Source organism: Muscardinus avellanarius (assembly GCF_963383645.1).
Source record: "Muscardinus avellanarius genome assembly, chromosome: 5".
In the NCBI taxonomy this organism is placed as follows: domain Eukaryota; kingdom Metazoa; phylum Chordata; class Mammalia; order Rodentia; family Gliridae; genus Muscardinus; species Muscardinus avellanarius.
This window is the reverse complement of record NC_137790.1, coordinates 32325639-32351356: the sequence shown is the minus strand read 5'-3', so window position 1 is coordinate 32351356 and position 25718 is coordinate 32325639. Positions and strand designations below refer to the sequence as shown.

Below are 25718 nucleotides of genomic sequence, written 5' to 3'. Positions count from 1 at the left end.
GATTAATTTCAAGGTCTCTTCCAAGAGTGAAATACTATCTAAGAGACTGCAATTTAATGTCATAAATGTTCTGATACGCACACAGCTTGTTTTCATTCCTAAACTCAACATGGAATGATCACCAAAAAGCATTAATGGAAAATGCCAGGAAAGCAGAAAAATCTACACTTAAATGTGGTATGGCAAACCTTCTTGAAGATTGATGACATGAAAATAAGTCCAGATTGTTGAAAGAGAGGATGTTTTATTTTAAACAAGACCATATTGCCAGTTCTGCCTTGTTATGTAACAACAAGGCAATACCTACCCTACATATCTACTGTAATGCAAGTTAATGGTTGCAGAGATCACATTCCTTCAGTGAGGAGAGAAGAACAAATAAAACCAGCTTACCATCTGTCATTCCTTCCCTCCGATGAGGCAATGCTGGCTGTTGGTCCATTCGCCCTCCCTTGTGTTTTTTGGTGGGCCTAGGCCTCTGACTTTGATTCAGGGCTGCACTGGTGTTACTATCGGTAGAAAATGGGCTGGTAGGTCGAGGTCTTTGAGAGGAGGTAAAGGCTTTTCCTATTTAAAAAAAAAAGGGAATGGGGCATAGAGAATATAATTATAATTCACTGATTCTCTCATATTTCTGCTCTAAGACTAATCTGTGAACCTACCTAGAGATTTCATTTAAAGATATGTTATAGGCACATCTCTATCCAATACTTTCCTGCTACATATACTTTGTCTTAATAAACTTGAAACACCTCCCCCACCTGAAAATATTCCAAATGAATGTATATAAAACAAGTCCAACAATTAAAAAGCTCAATGTTGCTTGATTATATTTTTACTTAGCCTTGAAAAGTTCTATATTTTAATAGATATATGCAAATACATGCAACGGTTACTTCTCAAAATTATAGGAACTATTTTTGAAAGAAATTTTGTACTTTTTATTTGTTTCATTAAATTTTACCACTGAAATATTACAAACTCTGAGCGCAAAATAAATAAAATGTCTGATAATAATTACATTTGTAATTTTATCTGAAAGGTCTGCTCAGATACATATGTAACATTTGCCTTACCACCTGTGTCTCTAACACAATGAATTATCTCTCCATTAACAGAAACTGGACACGGGTATTATCATGATTGTAGAGGGTAGCCATTTAAAATCATGTTGTAAATCCAAAGTGCAATAGAAATTTTCTAGTGACTGTGACTGTATCTGAGCAGACTCCAAATTCTCATTGACACATGAAATATGCTATTTCACTTTCTTGTGGTTTTGAACATATGAAGAGAAAATTATTCTGGGAAAAGGTTAGCTAATAAGTTGTCAGCAACTTATTTTAATATAGTGTATATTATGGTAAAAGAGGCCCATTTCATGTGTATGTATTTATTCTGTTGTGCATACAAGCTTACCATATGTTGTTACATTTTTCTAAGTTGGTGTGACATGATATTGCTTAATGCTTTATTACCTATTAACATACATGCAAGAAATGCACCTATGTCCTCTAATTTATTAGTTCCCTTATACTTTCTCACTACTCTTCTTATAGCTAATGCCACAAAAAAGCACTCAGGCAACATAAACTTTCTGATTTATGCTTTTATAAAGCAAGAAAATTAAAATAACAGTTATACTATAACATATTTTAGTTTGGATGCTATTTGAAAATAAACCTTTGCAATGCTGGGAAAATCTTTTTATTTTGTTTAAAGATACCTAATTTATGCCCAAAAGAAATATTAATGTTATAATTCAGAGGACACTTCCAAGACTCATTTTTATAAACTGAGAGTTTAATGAAGGTCAAGGTAATTTTTCTTTACTCTTTGAATATGATGAAGATTTTAAAGATGCATTAAATAATTCATTAGTTTGTTTTGTAAGATAGCCCAGTTTAATTCATACATTACCTTTTTATATATGCAAGTAAGATGTACCTGTGCAATATTAGGGCATACATCATGCCAAAGTTCTTTATTTTCATCAAAATAAATGACTTCAAATTACTAATGTATCATTACATTTAATCCTACATTTCTTTTTGTGGAGTGAGCAGCACATGAGAAATTCCATAATTGGCCTTTTACATTACTACTTATTACTCTCAGAAATCAAAATTAATTTATTCTGAAGTAAGATGTAGTTATCATTTTGTTCAACTTGCAAATGCAGTAGGTGTATCTTTAATTAGCATCCTTTAAAACAAGTAATAAATTATTGTATTAAAATCTTAGCCAAGCAATAAGACCATCAGCCATTTGAACTGTGAGACTGAAAGCCTTAGACCCATTCACCCCATGCTGAGGAAGCCTTTCCAGAAAATGCATTTATAGAAAAAGATGGGGAAAAGAAAAGAAACAGGAATAAAAGCTGAATAATCTAATCACTGTTCATTATTGGTATGTGCAGATTTTGCAAAGTATGAGTTATTGGAAATTTAATGGCAATCTTAGTTGCTACTTGGTTGTAATATAAAAAGGAAGCATATTACAGTTAATCAGCAGAGCTGTGAAAAGAAAAGGATATAAGGGAGAAAAGGTGGTGAGTTTTTTGGCTCTGCAAAACTAGCATCAGGAGAGAATTCAGGAAACATAGCATCCAATTTGTGTTCATGCATATTAAAGAGAGCCCTTCAGTCAGATTCACGGAAGAGAAAGAACAGTTGAAAAAAGTCAGTGTCCAAGGGACAAGATTCTCTCATGCAAAGAGTGTTGACTTGGGGTCTACCAACCTGTTCTTGTAAGGCTGGTTCCATCCAGCCTAAAACCAGCTTTATCTGCTGCTGCCACCAGTGCTTGTGCAAAACTGCCGCTGGCAAAGATGGAGCCATCTGAGGAGCTACCTACACTAGATCTATGACTAGAAAAGTTACGATCCTCATCAGATGCAGAGCCCCATCCATTTACCATTGAACCTAAAAACAAATGTAGTTATCTAGTGAGTTGTAGATATTGCATATCTCATCTGCTTGTACACACTATACTAATGAGCAAGTAGGCTGCCTCAGCTCACTCCTTTGAAGCTATATCATGGGTCACTTAGCCAAACATCATCTGTGTTTCAACATTCTTAAAAATGAGGCTCATTTAAAATCTGTATCTGTTTGCAGCACATGAACAAAATATATTCCAAATGGTTCAATTCTTACATTGCTTAAATATTATTACACAGTCATTTTTCTATAAGAGAACCATTGTATGTATTTTAAGTTCCTACACTTAATGGAATCATATGCTTCTTGCAACAAAATATAGTGTATTTAAACATATCAGGGACTCAGTTGAAGAAACAATTTAAATATGTTTTGAAGATAGCTCAGATGCCAATGATAATATGCATGAATACTTGTATACTGGATATTGTACATATACTTGTATACTGTAGAAAGATGGAATTACTTCAAGATTTTAAAATAAAAAATTAAATACTCATTAAATAAAAGAAAAATTCACGAACAATACCAATTAAAGAACATAATAATATATTTTACAAAGCATCTATTAATTTCAATTATCATTATGATTTTGCAAATGTTTAATTATTTGAAGAACTCACATTTTTAATACTGATACTTTTTTTTAAAAAAATCAACCATTATGAGGACTATGACCAGCATTAATGTGGCTATTCTGCAAAATGAAACCTGACAATGGAGGAAAAATTTTTCCGCTTATCATTGTGAAGATAATGACCACGTTTTACTTAAAGTTCTAGGTAGTCATTTATACTTTCATATCATTTATTTGCTAAAAGGACACTGATAACCAAAGCTATAATTTAATAAAATTAATATTGCAATATTTATTTAAGTTTTTATTCTCTCAGTTTTCTTATACAATAAGCCACCAAGTTTTGCTTTTCCAAATTTTTGTTCCTTTTCTAACAAAAAGCTTTTAATAAAAAGCTAATTTAAGACGTCTAAATAAGCCAAACATATTTACATGAAAGAGACAAAAGTCAAATGCTCTTATTTTCTGCAGTATTTAAGGGACAACAGCCACGAAGCAGTGTTTGTAGTTTTAGTCAAGCTTCCAGGATACAATAACACGGACTCATGGACTTGCAAGACAGAAGAAACAGAAACTGAAAGGGTTGGGATAATCTGAGAAGTTAAAAAGGGTGTTAAGTGTAGCAGAGAAAGATAGAGTTTTGATTCTATTTGCCAAAAGCACAGAGATACACTTTTTACTTTCCAAACAAATTCCCTTGACACAGGCCACTGCAAGGAAGCCAAGATAATACCAGCAACTGAGCCTCCTCTGAGAGATTCATTTCTAGGTTAATACTCTCAAGTCAAGGACCAACAGCCCAAAACGAGAGAAGAAATGATGCAATAGGCCTTGCAATATAATGCTACAGCAGATAAGAAAAAATCAAAGTGATTCAGTGAGGGGTCACAGAACAATATGAAAGTCTAGTACTGAGAATGTGTTTAAAACACTTGAAGGCTCAGTCTCAATCCTTTCCATGTGTTTTCTGTTTCTCTAAATATCTGATCTCACTCTTCCAAACAAGTATTTCCTTATCCATCTCCAATTTCATCCTTCAACACTTTCTATTTTCCTCCCAGTACCTTTGTCTTCCTAATTGTTATTTAAATTATCTTTCTAAAGCATACTGTTGGTCATCTGTTAAAGACTGACCTAGTTCACCAGTGCCACACCCAACTCCTAATTAGGACTCTGAGCCTCTTCAATATTGACTGCAGCCACCTGTGCGTCCCCAATGGATTCTAGGACCAGGGCAGTCTCTGACACACCTATACATCACTCCATATGGCTGCCAACTCTAATAACCGCTGCGAAACCTTAAAGTCTAAATGAAATACCAACTATTTCCTCACCTTGTCTCTACCTCACCTTCAATCTCATGTTGGAGAGAATCAGTGTTTCTACCTCCTTTGTCATCCAAATGCTATGCACACAATACCATACTCATTTTCTCCCTACATTATGATTTGTTGCATACATATATTTTCTCTTCTAGGAAACAGAATTCCGGAGATTAAGAACTATCTCTTGTTCGTTTTAATATTCTTTGTACAGGGGTATTATATAGTGGAAATTCAATGAACTGTGGGCATACTGAATTAAGTACATTGAACATTCCATTATTCATTGTGAATTATAAGAATAATTCTATTTGATGTATAGTTTCTTAGCAATGACTCTGTTTTTGCTGCAAAAGAGTTCTCATAAGCATTCATAGAAAATGTATCAAATAAGAAATATAATGTTGTTGATGAATTCTTGTTGATTACTTGGAAAATGAAAACAGCAACGATATAATCATCTAAAATGAGAAAGTAAAAAAAACTACAAGATATATAAATTTCATTATATTGTACAACATAGGTTATATGTGAACATATATGTAATATATATCTTGGTACTGATTTGATGAACCAGAATATTGATATTTAGCAATATTTTATTCAAATATAAGAAGCTGAATTATATGAAATGGCCATTTATTATTATTTTTTTTGTGTGTGTATGTGTGTGTATCTTCTCTGTCCACACCACCCATCTCAATACACTTAGCCTAACATTATTTTTTCTTTTAAAAATCTTTCCCCACTATAATCAGTCAAAAAATACTTGAGTTTTTTTGTTTTGTTTCGTTTCAATTTGCCTGTTCTGTGGTTCTACTTTGAGGATCTAGTACATTGGCAAATTTAGTCTCTAAAACTTCAAAACTCAGTAAAAAAAAAAAGAAAGCCTGCATTACAAAAGAGTCACCAAGGAAATGCCATCTTATGAGAGCTACTGGCAGAAAATTAGCTTATCTTTCCCCCCAAAATCTGTGTTTATCTCCCTGTGATAGCAAGGGCTCCACATAGAATTTCCATACCCTAAACAAATCAACAGTGTTTCAGCTTTGCATTTGCTCTGACTTCTCTCAATCTTAAGAGATTCCTTACATGTTCACAAAAATCACCTTTATTCATGGGGTATTGTCCTTTTCTCTGGAAAGAGAGTCACATGGAAGACAGGGCTTCCAGTGGTGTTGCTCAATAAAGAAAAACATCAGCTGTCTTTGTTTGTTTTGTACTTCCTATAAGAGCCAAAAGACTAGATAGATGACTTCAGAGCTGATGGAAAAAGTTCCATAGATACCTGGCTACATTAGGCAACAAGAGACCTAATGACTCCAAGCATATGTCAGAGAGAAGTTAGTCTAATTTTGTTGATGTCAAATTGGAGGGCAAGGAACATAAACAGATTATTTTTCTTTCCCTTACTGTCTCTGTCTCTCTATTTTTATCTTCAAGAAAATCCCCTCTGAATTTAAGGCAACTAATATAGAAAGAGTATATTTGTGGAGGATATTTTCAAAGCTATTTGGCCAAATTCCATAAAATAAGAAAGGTGCTTAATGTATATTAAAGTACCTCCTGTAAAACTGTTAAAATACATTTAACATTTACTGATTTCATTTCTCAGTGTTATCGTTTTTACTTCTTTCTTTAGATTTAAACATTACGAGTGATCTGAAGAGTTAGGCAAACAATAACCAAACAGAAAGAGGAAGAGGAGGAGGAAATTGGAAGAAGAGAACATTAATTCATAAGTTAAATGAAGTTATTTTTTCATAAATGTAAGTATAAACATAAAAATTAGAGAGAAAAACCAGGTAAAATCAGCTTAGCCAGAGATTCTCCACAAATTACATGCAATCCATACCCATTTGACACATTATAGCCCCAAACATAATCAATACATATTTAAATACTTAATGAAAAATGAATTTATGTCACATAGTCAAATTTATTAGTGTTTGCCATTTCAATCTTTTCAAGTTTCTCTGCTTTAAAATTATTGAAAGGAAAAAAAATCTCAAATGTATTCAAGCTGTTAAGGAAGAACTGCACATAGGACATTAAGTTGTTGCTCAAATGTTACTGAGCATAAAATTCCATGATAAAGTGGCATCTTACTGTGTCTCTATTACATCTTCAGCACTAAAATTAATTTATGATCAGTCATCAATTCATTTACATGTCGTTTTATGCTAAATCCTTCCTTGCTGATAAATGCTTATCCTTAGATCCATTAAGCTAGAGTAAAGTCTGTGCCTTCTAATATGACCCTGCTAATTGTTGCATTACCATTTTTATGAGATAGAAAAACTAACAGTCTTCAGATTTGAGCCAATATTTAATCCAGGAACCCTTCTTATGGATTGCTATTTGTCTAAGTACATGCTAAGTAAAATCTTTAGCAAAATGTGTTAGGCCAAATTAATTCAAATATTGACCACTGCCTAGATGTAGAAAAACATGTCTAGTTTTTGAAAGTTTTTTTTTCATTCAAATATATTGAATATGCAACAATAAAATGACTTGTGTTCAGAGAGAGAGAGAGACCGAGAGAAAGAGAGACAGAGAGAGAAAGAGAGACAGAGAGAAAGAGAGATAGAGGCAGAGACAGAGAGAGAGATATTATATTTCCAGGGAAAGCAAAATAAGCAATTAAAATCTTCCTTGGCATATGTGATAACTGGTAGCTTATTTTAGAGATAAAACTTTTTCAATTTTACTTTGTATTTAATTACTCTAAAAAGATATTGAAGACAATTATTTTCTTAATAAGGAAATAATAAAATTATTTCATTAATTTTTATATTACATCTGAAATTTTCTTTTAAGTTTAACATTGCTTTTTAAAAAAAAAACTTGCAGCAAAAGCAAAGCTTCAATTCAACATTTTTCAGTGGCCAGGGCACTAAAAGCTGTGTGCACAAGTAAGATGGTAAGCTGCCAAGTTATATTGTTTTCATACTTATCTGAAGTGGGAGTTCCAGTAAAATAACACACACACACACACACACACACACACACACACACACACACACACACACACACACAAAATAAAAAACATACAATCATAATTTCCTTTCAGCTGTGGTGTTCATGTGGGGTCCAACAGGAAGGGAAACTTTTATTCATTTCACTTAACAGCACTCAATCTTGTTCTTATTTTATGTGATCACTGAGGCAGTGAGAATTGTGGCAACATGTTCAGGACATTTTCCTCCTGCCCTCTCTCCTGTTGTTTTTGTTTGGTTTTTTTTTTTTAATGGTGGTGTCATTAAATTCCGGAAACACTTACCCTCAACTATGGAAATTACAGAAAGAAATGTGAAGCCTTTTCTTTTTCTGTGACCCAAAGATGGTGAATTTAAGCATTTAGGAAGAAATATTACAAGATTATTCCTGAAGATGAAAACAATTCTGTATGGTTTTTTTTTAGCCCAAAACAGAATGTGAAGTACTATGACAAAAAATATTTGTGTACTTCATAACCACAAATAGGTGCAGATTAAATGCATAGATTAAGATAAAAAATTATAAAAATGAGATTCCCTACAAAAAGGTTGAATCAAATTTTGTTAGAATAGGCCCCATTAGCTGAGCATAAGACTGAATATAAGAAAAATTAATAAGAAATTTTATATGAAATATTAAGTTTGATCTTAAGTGGAAAATAGGAAAGGACTAACATTTTCAGAGATAAACTAATGTGTTCTATCTTAATGAATATATATATTTTCCACCTGTATACACAGAAAGATGCACATATTGAGTAACAGACTAAAGCATTTTTTTCCACTTAATTATTATGAAGAAAGAGATTAGAAGAAGAAAGTTGTACATTTCAAGAGCAGAGATCATTGCAATTTATCTTTAGAATAAGACTGATTGATTTTGTACATTTTTCTGTCACTTATCAGGTGGGTGACCTTGAAAAATGATTTAAATTGCTCTGTGGCTCAATTTCCTTACCTATATAATGAAAGCAATAATAATAACAGGGCTGTGATGATTGAATTAATTAATATATAGTAAAATTTTTAAAAAGGTATAGGGAACATTTCCTATGGAGTGCCAGATATTAAATATTTTAGACTTTGCCTTTCTATTCTTTCTTTCTTTTTTATTTACTTATTTTTGCTTAATTCTCATTTCCTTACAACCCTTTAAAGGTCTGAGGATGGAACCCAGGGGCATTTGACCTCCATCCTACATCCTCTGCCCTATTTTTTTATTCTTTATTTTGAAACAGGGTCTCACTAAGTTGCAGAGAGCCTCACTAAGTAGCTGAGGCTGTCAGCAAACCCGGATCCTCTCATCTCAGCCTCTCAGATGCTGGGATTACAAGCATGTGCCACCACGCGAGGCACATTCTTAGCTCTCTTAACCACAGAAAACCTGGCCATTGCTTACAATGGTGTGCTATAAGGGACTATATATTGCAATTTATTATCATCATTGACTCTAAATTTCTAGTCACATGATAAGAAGTAACAGGCATAAAATTAATGTTTTATGGGAATAAATACATAAAAATAGGTTTTAAAATAGATAATTCCAGTTATGAGGTTGTGGAATATGAAACTACTGGTAATTTCTTCTTTTTTGGTCTCTCTTTAAGCAATTTTAAATTTTAAGAAGTCCCTCATAACATACTTAGTTTTTATGAAAAATTCAGAGTTAAATGATCATATTTATTTACCCAAAAGGTCTTTGTAAATCTTGTTAAATGCTAATTCTCCCTAGTAAGACAGCTTATTAGGAGGTGGGATAAAAAATATCTAAGTAAAATCCTTCATACTTTTACATACAGACTTGTTAGCCCAACCCCATGTTATCATTTGACTACTGTTCTGGTTGGCTTCCAAGATTTGGGAAATGGAGACTGTTAGCTCTACGTAACATAAAAATATCATTAGCCTCATGAAAAAGAAACACATATTAGAAAATTTCAGTTATCATGAGCCCTCAAATATGTGGCTTGCTAGTTTTGACATGTGTTTTGTTTAGCCTTTTAGATTCCCAGCTGCATAATTTGACCATCTTACACTTTACCAACTTCAAGGATGTGGAAATTTCCAATTTCTTTGTGGCCCCTCAGAACTTCTTAATTTCCTATGTTCTGACACCTTCTCTAGTTATGTTTTCAAGTGTAATTTTGGCACTATGTTTGGATTTCTTCCCATCTCAGGGATCCTTTTCTCTTACTATAAAACCGTTTCCTCCATTCTTAGAATCCCACCCTTGGATGGGAAATAGAAAGCTTTCTCCAACTGTGGGTCTCACATAGCAGTTGTTTGCATGTTTTATGGAACAGGCTTTGGTGTGTACCTTGGCTCAACTGTCTCACATTCTCCAATGAAGGGTGCAGTGGTCTCTGTGATGTACACTGTGCTTACCCCCGTGATGAATCCCTTCATCTACAGCCTGAGGAACAAGGACATTAAAAGAGCCCTGAGGAGGCTCTACAACAGGGCAGTATAACCTCAGACCCTGTTGTATTTAATTGGAATGTATGACATAAAATGCAGTGAAGCTTAAACCTAGTCTTTTCAATCTGCCCTCGTCAGTAACATTAATTTTTAGTTAGTTGCTCTATGTTCTAATCATGTTTCACAGTAGAATTGTGATCCCAGTGTTGACAAAGAAGGTTTGGGTGTTTCAGTAATTAGAACTAAGTCTCTCTTTTGGAAGATAAGAAAATTCCTGGAGATGAATGTGGTGATAGTTTCAAAACCCTGTCACTGACATCAATGTCACGGAGGGGGTATCCTGGACAATGGTGAAAACTGTAACTTTTTTGAAATTTAGGTTTTACTATTGTAACAAATAGAAATAAAACCAGAAAGTATTAAAAGAAAAAAAGAAAAAGAAATTTTCAGTTGAAAATAGTGACTAATTTATTAGCACAAAAAAAAGTTTAGAAGTATAATGATGGTAAGATGAGAATCCTCTCTTAGGCACTTACCATCTTATAAACAGAGAAGTCAACTGAGGTAGTACTGCTTGAATGGCCTACCTCATTTCACACCACTGACAAAGCCTTAATTATTTGAAGAAAACATTAGGACTTTAGGACAGCATTTAGTAACATTCTGTTATCTATGATACTTGGTCAGTTTATACATCCATGTAAGGACTTTCATACATAGGCATGCATGTATGCACACACATGCACAGATACACACATACACTCTATTACAGACACACATTCTATTTTCTCTCTCACATATACATCTAAATATACTCACTCCCTACACACACTCCACACACATACCCTTTTATTTTTCTTTTTGGTGGTACTGGGGGGTGGAACCAAGAGGCTTTCTACCTCCAGGCTATACTCCCAGACCTATCTTATACTTTATTTGGAAACATGGTCTCACTAAGTTGCTGAGAGCCTCACTAAGTAGCTGAGGCTGGCTTCGAACCTGCGCGATCCTCCTGTCTCAGCCTCCCAAGAGCGGGGATTACAAGCGTGCACCACCATGCCCAGCCACACATACCCTTTCTACATACATTCACCTTAAGTATACTCTTACACACATTCACATGCACTCACACTTATGCACACAAACTGTAATTCATTCACATACATTATGTAACTCTATTCATACTCACACTGTGTGCACACTTTTAATCTTAGCTATACTTTCATATGCCTTTCTATTCAAAAATTCACAATTTCTACTCATGCACACACTGTAATGCACTCATATTAATTGTACACACATAAACACGTATGGATATTCATCTCATTCCCTACCTACACTCACACAGATAAACAACCTGGCATGCAAATTAAATTTGTGATCAAACTTTTCCTTAATGTTATTGGTACATGGAAAGACAATATCGCAAGGGGCTCTTTATTTGACTACTTCAATGTAAACTGTAACTTATGCTATGGAAATGCATTATTCATGAGACAAGTTTATTGTGGAATACATACCTGATCGCCCAAGGTTTTTATATGTGGCAGTAATTAAGCAGTGAATTCAAGTAGAAAACAAAATGAAGCCTTTTAGGCAATGAAAACTTCATTTGGAAGGAATATTATACTAGCTAGCTACAGGAGAAATGCAGATTGCTTGAGCAGGAGGCACAGTTGTCTAACTTGTGCCTAATAGGTGAGTATGTGAAAGTACAGAATGGTGTTCTCCTAATTTATAGATATGTTTATCATCATTTTCATTATATTCTTTAGTAAAATAACTATATGGGCTATAGCTGACTTTGTCCTTATCACTGTAACTTTTTACTGCATTGGTAATGGAAAAGAGTTCAGTATCATTAAGTAAAATATGCAAAATTATGCAGAATTTTACCCTAAAGGAGATTATGGTAGAAATTCAAGTAAAGAGGCTTAACATCATAGTGCAGCAAGAAGTCAGCTCTCTGCATTCAAAGATTTTAACTTTTGCTCTGTCACCTTCCATTGGATCTGGGTTTCAATTCACAGTGGTATAGCTGCAGTTTTTACTTTTTAATTAGCCAGGTGAGCAGACCAGCCCCCAGGCCAAAAAAAAAAAAAAAAAAAAGAAAAACCCTGAAAACTGGGCTCAAGCAACACACACTGCAATTCAAGAAGGGACAAAGGAAAAAATTCCAGGTACTGATGTTTCTTTATCACAAACATGCACCAGTTTCTTCCTGTGTTTGCACAACCAACATATAGAACAAAAATCTTTGGAATTTGGAAGCTGTTGGATTAAAAATGAATTAGAGGACACTATGGTAAAATACCTTCTGAATGAAAGATGTCACTGAAGTAAGTACAGATAAGAGTGCTTTTCTAAAAACACTCAATAAAGTGCGGAGATCAGATTTAAAGTTTTGGTAGTTTTGTCTTCATAGTCACAGAAGAGGCATTTTTTCAGTGTATCAAATAATGGATAACTTAACAAAAAGATTACATTTCTACTTTTCTCCCTATTTATTGCATAAATATTAGAGTTTAGAACTTTGTAATTTAAAGGAAATAGATTATGCATCAGTCCTGTGATCATCAAAAGAGAGAACCACCTGAAATCTTTTGCTTGGTGAAGAAGGCACAGGTAAGCCAAAGGAGTAAAGAGAAAAAAAAAAAAAAATCACTCTTCTTGGGAGAGGAGCAATTACTGGATTCAGCAACACGAAATGCATAAATGTATGGTTTATCTCACGATGCATTTTTCCACTCTAAAAATAATATCTTGTGCAATGTAGGAGAGGCTTATTCAGAAGATTTGCTTATTTTCATCAGTGAATGATTTTACAGAGTGAACTATCAAGAAGCATTTTAAGACTGCATTCACTTTGTATGTAGCTCCTGATATACAAAATATATCATTTCTAAAAGTCAAGGTTTTTATGTAATAGACTCGGTTCCCTAGCAGAGTGAACTTTTCATGAAAGCCTAGGATATAATTGAGTTTTCTTTCATGTCTTTAAAGTACTTTTTAAAATTCATGAATTTTCTTATCATTTTTGCAGCAAAGCAAAAGTATTGCCAAATCCTTTTTGAATTTTGTGTTTAACATTAACATATTTAAAATGTTACAGAAATAGATGGAGTGGAATAAATCTTGAGTAAGAAAGCATTTGATTTGTGACACACTTTAATATTGCAAATAGGTCAGTTATTCCTATTAAATCAGTTTCATTACCTGTCACAGAGCTGTCTAGATTGTCCATACTGGATCCAGGTGTCTGGTCTAGTGCTCTCAGGGGCCGGGGGATTTCTAAAGCTTCCTCTTCATCGTCAGCATCGTCATCTGGAACATCTGTTTCCAAATCAGAAATCAAGGCTCCGGACACATAACCTAATGGTGGAACTGGGGGCTGTGGAGGTTGATTATTGCTTTGAATGTGCCTGGAATTCAAATGGAAAAAAAATTTTTTAAATTCATTGACATTCATCAAAATTAAAATTAGACTTAAATGGCATACTATGGCAGCAGATACTGTTTTATCCAATAACTAATTTTGGAGATTACAGTGCCTACTTTTTTGTGTGTATGGTACTGGGGATGGATCCCAGAGGTGTTCTATTTGTGGAACACATGCCCAAGCATTTTTATTTTTATTTTGACACAGGGTCTCACTAATTTTCAGAGGACCTCACTAAGTAGCTGAGGCTAGCTGTAAACCTGCAATACTCCTGTCTAAGCCTTTCTTACATCTCATCAGAAAAAATGATCTCTGAATATGTGCCTTACCAAACAACAACACAGACTAAGAAGTTTTTCTATTGACATGTTTATAATATTGGTATATATAATTATTTTATTGACATATATTATACATATATATATATTTATAGATAAAGATATAAAAAATACAGGCCCAGTATTTATATATATATATGCCATTCAATGGAGAACTATAGTATTTGTCATAAAAATATATTTAAAGTTGTTCTTATCAAAAAGAAAATAGTCAAAAAGACTTCCGGGAAGATGGCGACCGAGAAAAGCGGGGCTTAAGAGCCCCGCTAACAACTAATCTCCATTACCACAAAATCAGCGCCTTTCATAGCCAGAAAACACCATCACCAGAGAAACAAAAAATCACCAGGCTCCAGAGAGAAAGCAGAATGAGAACAGAGCTCAGAGCCACAGAGCAGATACACCGGCCTCACGCCCGAGGCCATGGCAGCAGCGCCATTCTGCCGGCAGCAGCGGCGACTTCACCGGACGGCTACAGCAAGCCGAGGTGAGCCGCTGCGGAACAGCCAGGCAGAATTTCTCGCCGCAGGTAAAATCTAAAGCTCCCAGTGGCTGAGCTCAGCACACGCTGCAGGAATTCAGAGTGGAAATCAAAACCAAGAAGAAATACACCAGCCTCACGGCCGAGTGCGTAGCAGCGGTGCCATATTGCTACCTGCGGCAGCAGCAGAGAATTCACCGAATCCAGTACAGCTACATCTGCGTACTCAAGAACAGTGAGTCAAATTGCGGGCCACAGAGGAGAAATCCCAGTACTGTACTCCCTGGGACTTGACCCAGTGGGGGAGGGGCGGTGGCAGAGATATAACACCATAGGAGAATGTGCAACCTGGCACCCCCCCACAGTCTAAAGCAGCCTCTATCGACTCTCTGGGTCGGAGACTCTGTGATACACCCAGTAAAGGAGTAGTGGGGTCTGAGATACTACAGACTGGAGATCCAGAACACCTTAAGTGAAGTCATAGTGACCCAAGGGAAGAACCCAGAGAAGGCACAAACTTCCTAAATCATGGGAGAGAGGAATAATACTGGAGCAATGAATGCCCACAACCTCACAACATCAGAACCTGATAAAACAGAAAATCAGAGATTTCTAGAAGATCAAATCAGGAAAATAACTGTAGAAATAATAGAGGTGCTTTGAAATGAATTCAGAGAGAGCCAAAAAGAGATAAAGGATGCAATTAATGAAGTAAAGGCCTCAATTCAAAGCACAAACAACCGATTAGACCACATGGAGAACAGAATCTCGCTCTTAGAAGATGATCATTCCAAAAATGAACGCATAGTTTCTAATCTAGGAAAAAATATCCGACAGCAGGAATCTGATATTGAAGAAATATGAGCCCATTTTAAGAGAGCTAACCTAAGAATAATTGGAATAGAGGAGGGAAAAGAAAGTGAAACCAAAGGGATCAACAATCTCTTCAAGGAAGTAATAGCAGAAAATTTTCCAAACATAGAGCAAGAGGTTGATACACAGGTCCAGGAAACTTATAGAACTCCCTTTAGACAGGATCGGAGAAGAGGATCCCCATGCCACATAATTGTCAAAATGACCAATGTGGAAGCCAAGCAGAGAATCTTAAAGGCAACAAAAACAAAGGGCCAAGTGACATTCAGAGGCAAACCAATTAGAATCACTCCAGACTTCCCAAACCAAGTTATGAGAGCCAGAAGGGCTTGGAGTAACATATTCCAAACTCTGAAAGAAAACAACTTCCAGCCAAAAATTTCCTACCCAGCAAAACTTTCTATCAAATTAGATGGAGAAATAAGAAGCTTCCATGACAAACAGAAACCGAAGGAATTTGTCTTCAAAACCAGCGCTAGAGAAAATACTCAAAGAGATTAACTACAAAGAAGAAATAGGTAACACACACCAGAACCAGAGAAACAAGAGTTTCCATCCAACAGACAACTAAGATTGGTTATCTGTGGAGATTCATTATTTATGTTAGTCTTTTACCTATCTCTAAATGGTATTGTTTGCCTTTATTGTTGTTAATTTTTAGGATTTCTAGTTGGAATATTAATATACCTTCAGATATAGCATTTGGAAATATTTTATCCCATTCTATTAATAACTGTTAACTCTGTTTACATTGTCTTTGGATATACTATATATTTTTTTTATTTTTTAGGGAGTTTGTATACTCTTCTGTTGCCTGTGCCATTGAAATCATATCCAAGAAATCACTGCCAATTTCAATGTTGTGAGGTTTTATGACCCAGATTTTCTCCTAAAAGTTTATAGTCTTAAGATTTATATTTAGGTCTTTTATCTATTTTGAGGTAATATTTGTATATGGGATTAGGTAAGGGTCCAACTTTATTCTTTTCCATGTAATTATTATGTTTCAACAATATTTAGTTAAAAGATTATTATTTCCACCACCAAATGTTTGTGGAAACCTTGTCAAAAATAACTTGACAATATAGGGAAGAATTTAGCTCTAGGCTTTTATTTAAGTCCAATGGTTTATATATCTGCCTTTAGAATAGTACTACACTGTTTCAATTATTGTAGCTTTATATGGTTTGAAATCAGAAAATATATATCTTCGCGCTTTGTTCTTTTTCAAGATCGTTTTGGGTATCTAGAGTCCATTTTCCATATTAGGATAGATTTTTTTTTTCTGAAAAATAAATATATAAATATATGATAGTTTCACCTAAAAAAATAGAAAAAAATATTCTCTGGTAAGAAAGAAAGTAAAAAGAAATATTGAAATGTTATCTTTAAGTCATCAAAAGCTTGGTATCAGACAAATGAAACTGTTATGTGAGATTATCATTTTTAATTTTGGATAAATTGCTATAATACTAGATGTCAACCACTAAGCCAAGCATGGGAGGGAGGGATGGGGAGAGAATTGGGGGGGGATCGGGTGGGGGCTGACTGGGCGATGTGTGCATGTATATCTACAAAAGTTTGTATCCCACTATGATGTTTGAATACAGTGCACCAATTAAAAAAAAAGAAGAAAAAAAAAGAAAATAGTCATTTTGTTTCCATTTTAGTATTGAGCTTCTCTTAATTTGTGTCACTCATTCATGTTGCCTGCTGGCTCTTATAAAGAAATGATGTCACTTGAGGGCCTGATGCCCTCTAACCCCACCACTGCACAATTTGTGCCTCTGAAGGATTATTATTATTTTTGTGTGTGTGTTTGTGGTACTGGGGGTGGAACCAGGGGCTTTCTACCTCCGGGCTATAATCCTAGACCTATTTTTTATATTTTATTTGGAAACAGGGTCTCACTAAGTTGCTGAGAGCCTCACTAAGTATCTGAGGCTGGCTTGTGACCTGTGTGATCCTCCTGTCTCAGCCTCCCAAGCACGAGGATTACAAGTGTGCGTCACCATGCCCGGCTGAAGGATTCTTTTTACATGATCCTCCTCAACCGGAGAAGGTTCATGAGGAATTGCTTCCATTTGCCACGTTTAAGGGAGGCCCAATTACTGTCTCTTCTACCTATCTCGCCCAACAAAATTTCAAACATTTTTAAAGGCCTAAATAATTCATATCAATATTCTCTGTCATTAGAATATCAGCATGCTAAATAAGCCCTTTGCAATAAGAAAAATATTACTAATCTCAATCTTATGAAGTAAACAGAACATGTATCATCAGCCTTCTTTTAGAAGGCATAAAAATAAAGTTTAAAATTAAGTGACTTGTTTCAACCCATGTGTCTAACAAAGTGGGGAGTTGATTTCCCCAAGAGTACTTAGAGTTTCTTTTGACCTATTAAATATGAAACAAAAGAACCAACTGTTACTGGTTACTATTATAAAAGAGGGAAGTACTACATGTTTTAACATAATATATTTTTTCACTGCTTTCATACTAAAATATTTTTTGTGTGTACGTATGGTAGTAGAATTTGACTCCACTGGTATTATACCAGTGAGTTACACCTCCAGGCCTTTTAATTTTTTACTTTGAAAAACAGTCTTCCTATATTGCTAATGATGGCCTCAAACCTGTGATCCTCCTGTCTCAGCCTTCCAAGCACTGGGATTTAGGTGTTCACAATTGCACGTGGCTTATACAAAAATATTTTAAAGACCTCTCTTATTTAAGAAACCTTATAAAGTGATGTGAAATCTACTGTTGAGTCTTTAATAAAAGACACACATTCTAATAATTTTCATTCTTAGGAAAAGGTTGTGTTCTATAATTTTCTTTTATTGATTGATTGATTTATTTTTTATTGGTGCAATGTATTCATACATCATAATGGTATAAAGAAAATACTTTTGTAGACATAGATGCACACATCGCCCAGTTAGCCCCTACCCGATCCCCACCCCGTTCCCTCCCCATCCATCCTTCCCATGCTTGGCTTAGTGGTTGACATCTAGTTTTATAGCAATTTATCCAATATTAACGATGATAATCTCACAAAACAGTTTCATTTGTCTGATACCAAGCTTTTGATGACTAAAAGATAACAGTTCAATATTTCTTTTTGTTTTCTTTCTTATCAGAGGATATTTTTTTCTTTTTTTAGTGAAACTATTATACATTTATTTATTTTTCAGAAAAAATCTACCCTGATATGGAATATGGACTCTAGATACCCAAAACAATCTCGAAGAAGGACAAAGCTAGAAGATGTATATTTTCTGATTTCAAACCATATAAAGCTACAATAATTGAAACAGTGTAGTACTGTTCTAAAGGCAGATATATTAACCATTGAAGTTAAATAAAAGCCTAGAGAAAAACCCCAATTGCATTCTTGTAACCAACTCCAATATTAAGAGAATTCTAGATCTTTCAGAGCTGAAAAACCAAAATGTTAGTTCTTAAAGCTACTTCAGTATCATCAGCTCCAAATCTCTTTTATAATGGATCAGGAGTTTGAGGCCCTTCATCATTTCTTGACGTTCATCACAATCTATTAATTAAAATAAAAAAGAAATAAAAAGCAAGCTTCTCAAGTGTTGAACATAGATGAACACCTCTTGCTATAGGTCTTGCCTTAAATTCTGTATGTGAATCAGAGATGTAGGGAGCCAAATGATGGGAAAGAAGATAGAAGGCAATATTTTTGTACATGATTCATTTTCCTATAATGGTATGGAGTTTGTTTTTGGAAGGATGAAAATGTCCAGCATTTTAGTCATTGTTCACACTGGTGAAAAATTTGAGATGAAAAATATACTTCCCAAGCAGAATTAGGAGATATACTGAAATACAAGATGAGGGTGCTTATAAATGCGCATCAATATCTTCTACTGAGGAGTACTGTGCTGTGCATTTCATGGATCGCTATGAACAAAGTCCCTCATGGTAGAGCCAGAGAATCCCTATTTTTTTTTTTGTAGTCCTCCTGTGACACTGATGTGCAGACAAGATAAAAAGATTCTTCTAGCCCAGAAGAGAGAGATCTTGGGTGATCCTGTGGGAGGCTCACAAATCTGACAGGTGGTGTCAGCTAAGGCGTCCTGGAAGGTGGCTAGGTAGAGCAGGAGCATGCTCAGGAAAAGAAACAGGGTATAGTTTACAGGTACTTGGAGCAGGTGGGAATGGACTAGGTTGTAATTACCTATCTAGCACTTCTGATGTGAGACATGCAGTTCTAAGTGTGAGAGATACCAATGAAAAGATACTCAGGTGAAAATCCTAGCTCCTCTGAAAAATATCTGTTATAAGATAGAAAGTGATTTACTAAATGTGCTACAAATGCAAATTCATTTACTTCTCCCCCAAATCATGATACAAAGAATGTAACCTCCACCCAGGGAAGAGTAAGCCTTTTCCCTCCACTCCTAAACCTCTGCCTGGTAAGAAGCGTCTGTTTATCTGAAGGCTTTAAACTACTCCAGAAAGCCTAATACAATTGACTGGGGATGGGGGTGCTTCGAGTTACAGGGTATCCACATAACCTCTGGATAAGCTGGAGACTGAGTTCAGCCACGTGGGCAGTCAACAGGCAGTGTGACAGAGCCCAGATGATGTAAACAGACCTCAAGTCTCACGTTCCTTTCCCTGGCTGCCAATGCCTCCGGTGTGCTGTCCACTCTGCTGGGAAAGCAGCATTTGCCCATGAGGGCATTGGAAAAGATGATACCTGGAAGGTCTCCTTCTGCAACTTCCCTGGCCTCGGCCTCCTAGGCTGCTCCCGTAGGCTGGTGTTAATCTGTGCTTTACTACAAGAGACAGTAACTTTGAGTATATTATATTTCAGTTGTGTTCTATGAATCCTTCTAGTGAAAATTTTCATGAATTTCAGGGTGGTCTTGGGGAACCTCTGTACCTTGTACTTGGCATCAGAAAAGGGGATGGGCTGGGGACAGTCCTTTAATTTTGTATATGGACTAATCACTATTATCATTTTATCTGATGAATGAGAAAGTGTTCAAGAATCTCCTAAGAAAAGAGCATGTTTATAATAGATTTAAGTGATATACCCGTTTTTGGTATCTCTTTGTATGTATAATTAGCTATATTTTAAAAATAAGTAGTTATTAACACTGGGAATAAGAATTACTTCATTACAGCCAGGCATGGTGGCACACGCTTGTAATCCCCGTGCTTGGGAGGCTGAGACAGGAGGATCGCACAGGTTCTAAGCCAGCCTCAGATACTTAGTGAGACTCTCAGCAACTTAGTGAGTCACTGTTTCCAAATGAAATATTAAAAAATAGGTCTGGGAGTATAGCCTGAAGGTAGAAAGCCTCTGGGTTACACCTCCAGTACCACACAAAAAATTACGTCACTATAAAAATTTTTGTAACTAGAATTATTCAAAATAAAATTTTAGTTTTTTTAATTACTATGACTTCAAGCACAGGGTGCAAATTAAGTGAAGGTAATTGGAGGTATGTTACAGGGAGTTTATTTTTAAGAGTTCAAGCTTACAGATCATTATTGGAAAGAAGAAAACAGCCCTATAAAAGAGAGAGAGTCAGTCGGTTCCCTTTGACTTTCTGCAATATTTGCACAGAATACTTAAGAAGATTGTATCTGCAGTTTATAAAAGTTCATGGATTTTTTAGAAAAAGAAACTTGGAAGGTTTTAATCTATTCTTCGTGAGGTTTTTTTATGCATTTAGTAGTATTAATTGTGCTGTTTTCTGATCTGTTTAATTCTGCCCAAAGAAGGTCTTTTAATAGCTGACATTGACCATAAGCGGTCTGCAGAAGCTTACATTTACATATTCACAACCACATACAGAATTAATTATAGGCACTTTGAAGATTCTAAAAGGAGTCCTTTATTATGGCATTAAAAGTGAGTTCAAGGATAAGCTAATTGATGCTAAACCATAAATTAGAAAAGGTGCCATTGCACCCCAAAAAACACTTCAGCCTGAGTTTCAGCAGATCTGAATTCACGTTCCAGTTCACTCTCAAACTACCTTCCTTACTTTTTCAAATTATTTAACATTTCTGAAGCCAGTTTATTTATCTAAATGATTAAGGCCTATAGGAAAGCATTTTAACCCCATCTGTATAGTTTTATGAGTATCTCTTGTGAATTTACATGAGCCAACACTTGCACATGCTGAAAGAATGAGACCCTGTACTTGGCGAGGATATTTACCATGTTTGTTTTGCTATATCAAACTGATAGGCCCGTGTCAGCTCGTCCAGGTGAGCCTGAAGCATGGGTTGCATTTCTTCTCGTGGGGATGGAGTAAGAGTGGCAGTGGACTGCTGACCAAAGGAGATAGCAGGAGAAGAAGCCACGCCTCGAACAGGAGGTGTCGGGACCCGATCATCATCTTCTTCCAGTTCGTCTTCCATGCCCTGGTGTAGGTATGTTTGCACTGGTAATGGCGGACACCAGCTATCACTGTCATAGCTGAAATGAGAAGAAAAAATGCGCATTGGCACACTCATGAACACATACATGATTATCCTGGCAACAAACAGCAACCGCACGGTGTCTAAAGTGTTCTCTCAGTTTATTTCCTCCTGATCTCTTCCTGAGTGCCACCATAGTAAATCACCTGGCTATTATCCTAATTTCTAATCGTAATTACATCTGTTATCTCAATATCTCAATTTATTCCTAAAAGACCTTATTGGCTAATTGTTACCCTACAGTTACAAGAGGCAATAACTTCCTAACAAAGTTACTCATGTGGAAACACCAAATTGCTAATTAAAGACAATTAATGAACTTCGTGCTTGTAGATTTAACTACATTCTTCTACTCATCCTTGTGCACCAGCAGAAGGCGGCGACATAGTTGATTGATCATTTAAGAAGTGTGGGAGAATTTTATTTGCCCTTGTTCTAGATCTATACCAAACTTTCATATAACATGCCAAACATACTTAGTGATGCAAAATATATTCAGTATCCACTTGATCCTCTCAATTTTCTCAGTAGAAACTAATGCCTCGCCTTACCCGAACAGTTATATTTATTTATTTACTTTTGTGTTTGTTTGTGGTACTGGGGTTTGAACACAGGGACATTCTAACTCCAAGATACACTCTCAGCCATTTTTCAGTTTTTCTTATGTTTTACAATAGTGTCCTGCTAGGTTAAGAGTCTCACTTGGTAGCTGAAGTTGCCCTTAAATTTGTGATTCATCCTCATCCTCTCTAGGACTAAGATTACAGAAGTGTACCACCATACCTGGCTCTACAGTCAAATTTAAATAATAAAACTGAAGTTCAAAACCCTGCCCTGTAAAATATATGTTAAAAATAAAAATAACATTTGCTTTGTTGTCATAAAAATATTTAATATGAAATATACCTTTTAACATAATTAATTATACATAAAACTATTGTTTGAAATATTTAGATTTTATGTTTAAACAGCATTTTTTATAGGAACTATGGTCCAGGAGTTTAGAAAATTAATCCAAAATGTTTTCTGATATGTGGGTGTGGTGATGCACGCTTGTAATCCCTGCGCTTGGGCGGCGGAGACAGGAGGATCGCGCAGGTTCGAAGCCAGCCGCGCTGGTTTACGAGACCCTGTTTCCAAATAAAAACTAAAAAATAGGTCTGGGGGGTGTAGCCCAGAGGTAGAAGGGCTTCCAGGAATTGCAGTACCACCAAAAAAATAATATCTCAACTATTTAAAAAATTTTATCCAAGCGTGGTGCACACTTGTAATCCCATACCTGGGGAGGCTAGACAGGAGGACCCCACAGGTTCGAAGCCAGCCTCAGCTACTTAGTGAGGCTCTCAGCAACTCCAAATAAAATATAAAGTAGGTCTGGGAATATAGCCCAGAGGTAGAAAAGCCCCTGGGTTTCACCCTCGGTATCCCCCATCAAATAACAATTTTAGAATTTAAAATTTTAATTTAATTGAGATATACCCATGGAATGAAAATACATAGAGAATATAACATGCAATAAAAATGTGTGTGATATGCATCACATGTTAAGGTAACATAAAAATAATATATTGAGCTAGGTGCAGGGATGCATACCCTTAATGCCAAATCTTGGGAGTCTGAGACAGAGATATTGCAGATTCGAGGCTATCTTCAGCAAATTAGTGAGACTCTCAGCAACTTTTCAAGAGCTTGTTCAAAATACAAAAATAAAAAAGGGCTGCGGGTAGGTGTGGCTAGGAGGTTGAATACTCCCGGTTTAATCTCCAGTACCAAATAGAAATAAATAAATTGTATTTGACTTCTTTTTATTATTTAAATAAGTAATATCAGGTAAAGGCTATTCTAAGTATTTAAATATTATTTTGATGCTATGTAAATTTATTGCATAATATACTCAATAACTGAAACAGATTCTACTCCATTAAACAAGAATGGATGGCATCATTAGCTGTCCCATTTTCTTTTCAGTAAAGAAAACCTAGAATAATAGTGAACAAAATCTGTATCCTGCAGAATGAGCACAGCTGAAAAAGTCCATGTATTCAAAGTGGCTTTTACCAGAAGAAGAAATTGAAGAGAAAAATTCCAAAAATATTCCAAAAGAGGACTATGAAAGAATAATTGAAGGAAAGTTGGGTGGTGGTATATGTAATAAAATGAAGAAGAATTGCTCATCAGGTCTATGGGATTCTCATCCTAATACATTCCTGAGGGATAAATAACCTATTTTTTTTTTTTTTTTTTTTTTTTTTTTTTTTTGGTGGTGGTGGTATTGGGGGTGGAACCCAGAGGCTTTCTACCTCCAGGCTATATATACTCCCAGACCTTTTTATATTTTATTTGGAACAGGGTCTCACCAAGTTGCTGGAAGCCTCACTGAGTAGCTGAGGCTGGCTTCGAACTTGTGCAATCCTCCTGTCTCAGCCTCCCAAGCGCGGGGATTACAAGCGTGCGCCACCACGCCCGGCTTAATAACCTATGTTTTAAACTAGGTAGTTACTAAGTGAGGATGATATAGTAACAGATGAGTCTATACATTTTGTGAAAACTATAGCTTTGTTTTTTATCATTTAATTCACGTTTTGTAGATATACATCTTATTTGAGTGTGGGAATTTCAACTCTTTCTTTCAGTAACATAAAGAGTCTGTGCTTATTCATGCTCCTAATGCCAAACCAAATTCTTTTGACCAACCTTTCCTAGGGAAGTGTGTGTTCTTTGACATTCTGCCAGTGAAGGCTGAGGCATCATATTATCTGTCTTGCCTGATGAATAAAGATAGAGATGACAGCAAATCAATGCTGCATGTGAACTAACTTGCTAAAGGCCACATACAAATACCAAGTTACTAATAAAAATACAATAAAGTTCAACACGAGCCAAAGCTTGCCAATCTCTAATTACAATAAGAAAGCAAAGCACCAGTTTTCTATTTAATTACTATTAAACTTTTTCTAGCATCACATAACTATAATAAAATGTATTATATTTTTCTTGGAATTAATACATTTTAACACAGTTCTGTCCGACTGAAGAAACATTTTGATGAGAGAAAGCATTTACCATTGTTGCTATATTATTGAATTAATAATTAAATGCTTTATTATTTGGACAGTATTTTATTTTTTTTTTTTTTTTTTTTTTTTTTTTTTTTTTTTTTGGTGGTACTGGGGTTCCTGGAAGCCCTTCTTCCTCCGGGCTACACTCCCAGACCTATTTTATATTTTTGAAACAGGGTCTCTTACGCCAGCACGGCTGGCTTCGAACCTGCGCGATCCTCCTGTCTCCGCCTCCCAAGCGCGGGGATTACAAGCGTGCGCCACCACGCCCGGCTTGGACAGTATTTTAATACCTTTTGATATTTAGTTTTCAGGGGAAAATTGGCCCAAGAACGGCTTAGAAAAATTGATGATATCTTGTCTTAGAAATAATACTAAAAATGTTAGCAGAAATTAGAGATTATATTTTCAAGAGTATGATTATTCTCAGTTAGACATATAATCTAAATTTATTCCTTTCCCTTCTTCTCATGGTCATGGCCTTATTTTATTCCTTATAATTTTTATGATATCATCCATTATGCTGCAGTATTGGAGACATTATCAACCTGCCCAGCCTCATGTCCTCCAAACCACCCTTCATACTCAAATATCAGAATCTTTCTATGAAAAACTATTTATCACTGTACAATTGCAGAATCTTTGGTAGCTAGAAATAAAAATTCTTGCCAGGCATGGTGGCACGTGCTTGTATTCTTAGTATTTGAGAGGCTAAGACAGGAGGATTGTGGTTTCAAGGCCAGCTTCAGCTACTTAGTGAGACTCTTTGTAACTTAGTGAAACCTTGTTTCAAAATATA

The 25718-nt window shown here is 35.4% G+C and overlaps 1 protein-coding gene across 1 annotated transcript in view; it reads right to left on the bottom strand.

Annotated features, from left to right (window-relative positions):
* ROBO2 (roundabout guidance receptor 2) overlaps positions 1-25718 on the bottom strand; it is a gene marked incomplete at its 3' end in the record, with an annotated part of 583090 nt that overhangs the window by 8725 nt on the left and 548647 nt on the right. The window contains exons 24-27 of the mRNA XM_080696485.1: positions 21598-21858; positions 13475-13680; positions 2742-2924; positions 394-567 (exon numbers count right to left, since the gene is read on the bottom strand). Coding sequence (XP_080552611.1) covers positions 394-567; positions 2742-2924; positions 13475-13680; positions 21598-21858 — 824 coding nt within the window. The remainder of the gene's footprint in view (positions 1-393; positions 568-2741; positions 2925-13474; positions 13681-21597; positions 21859-25718) is intronic.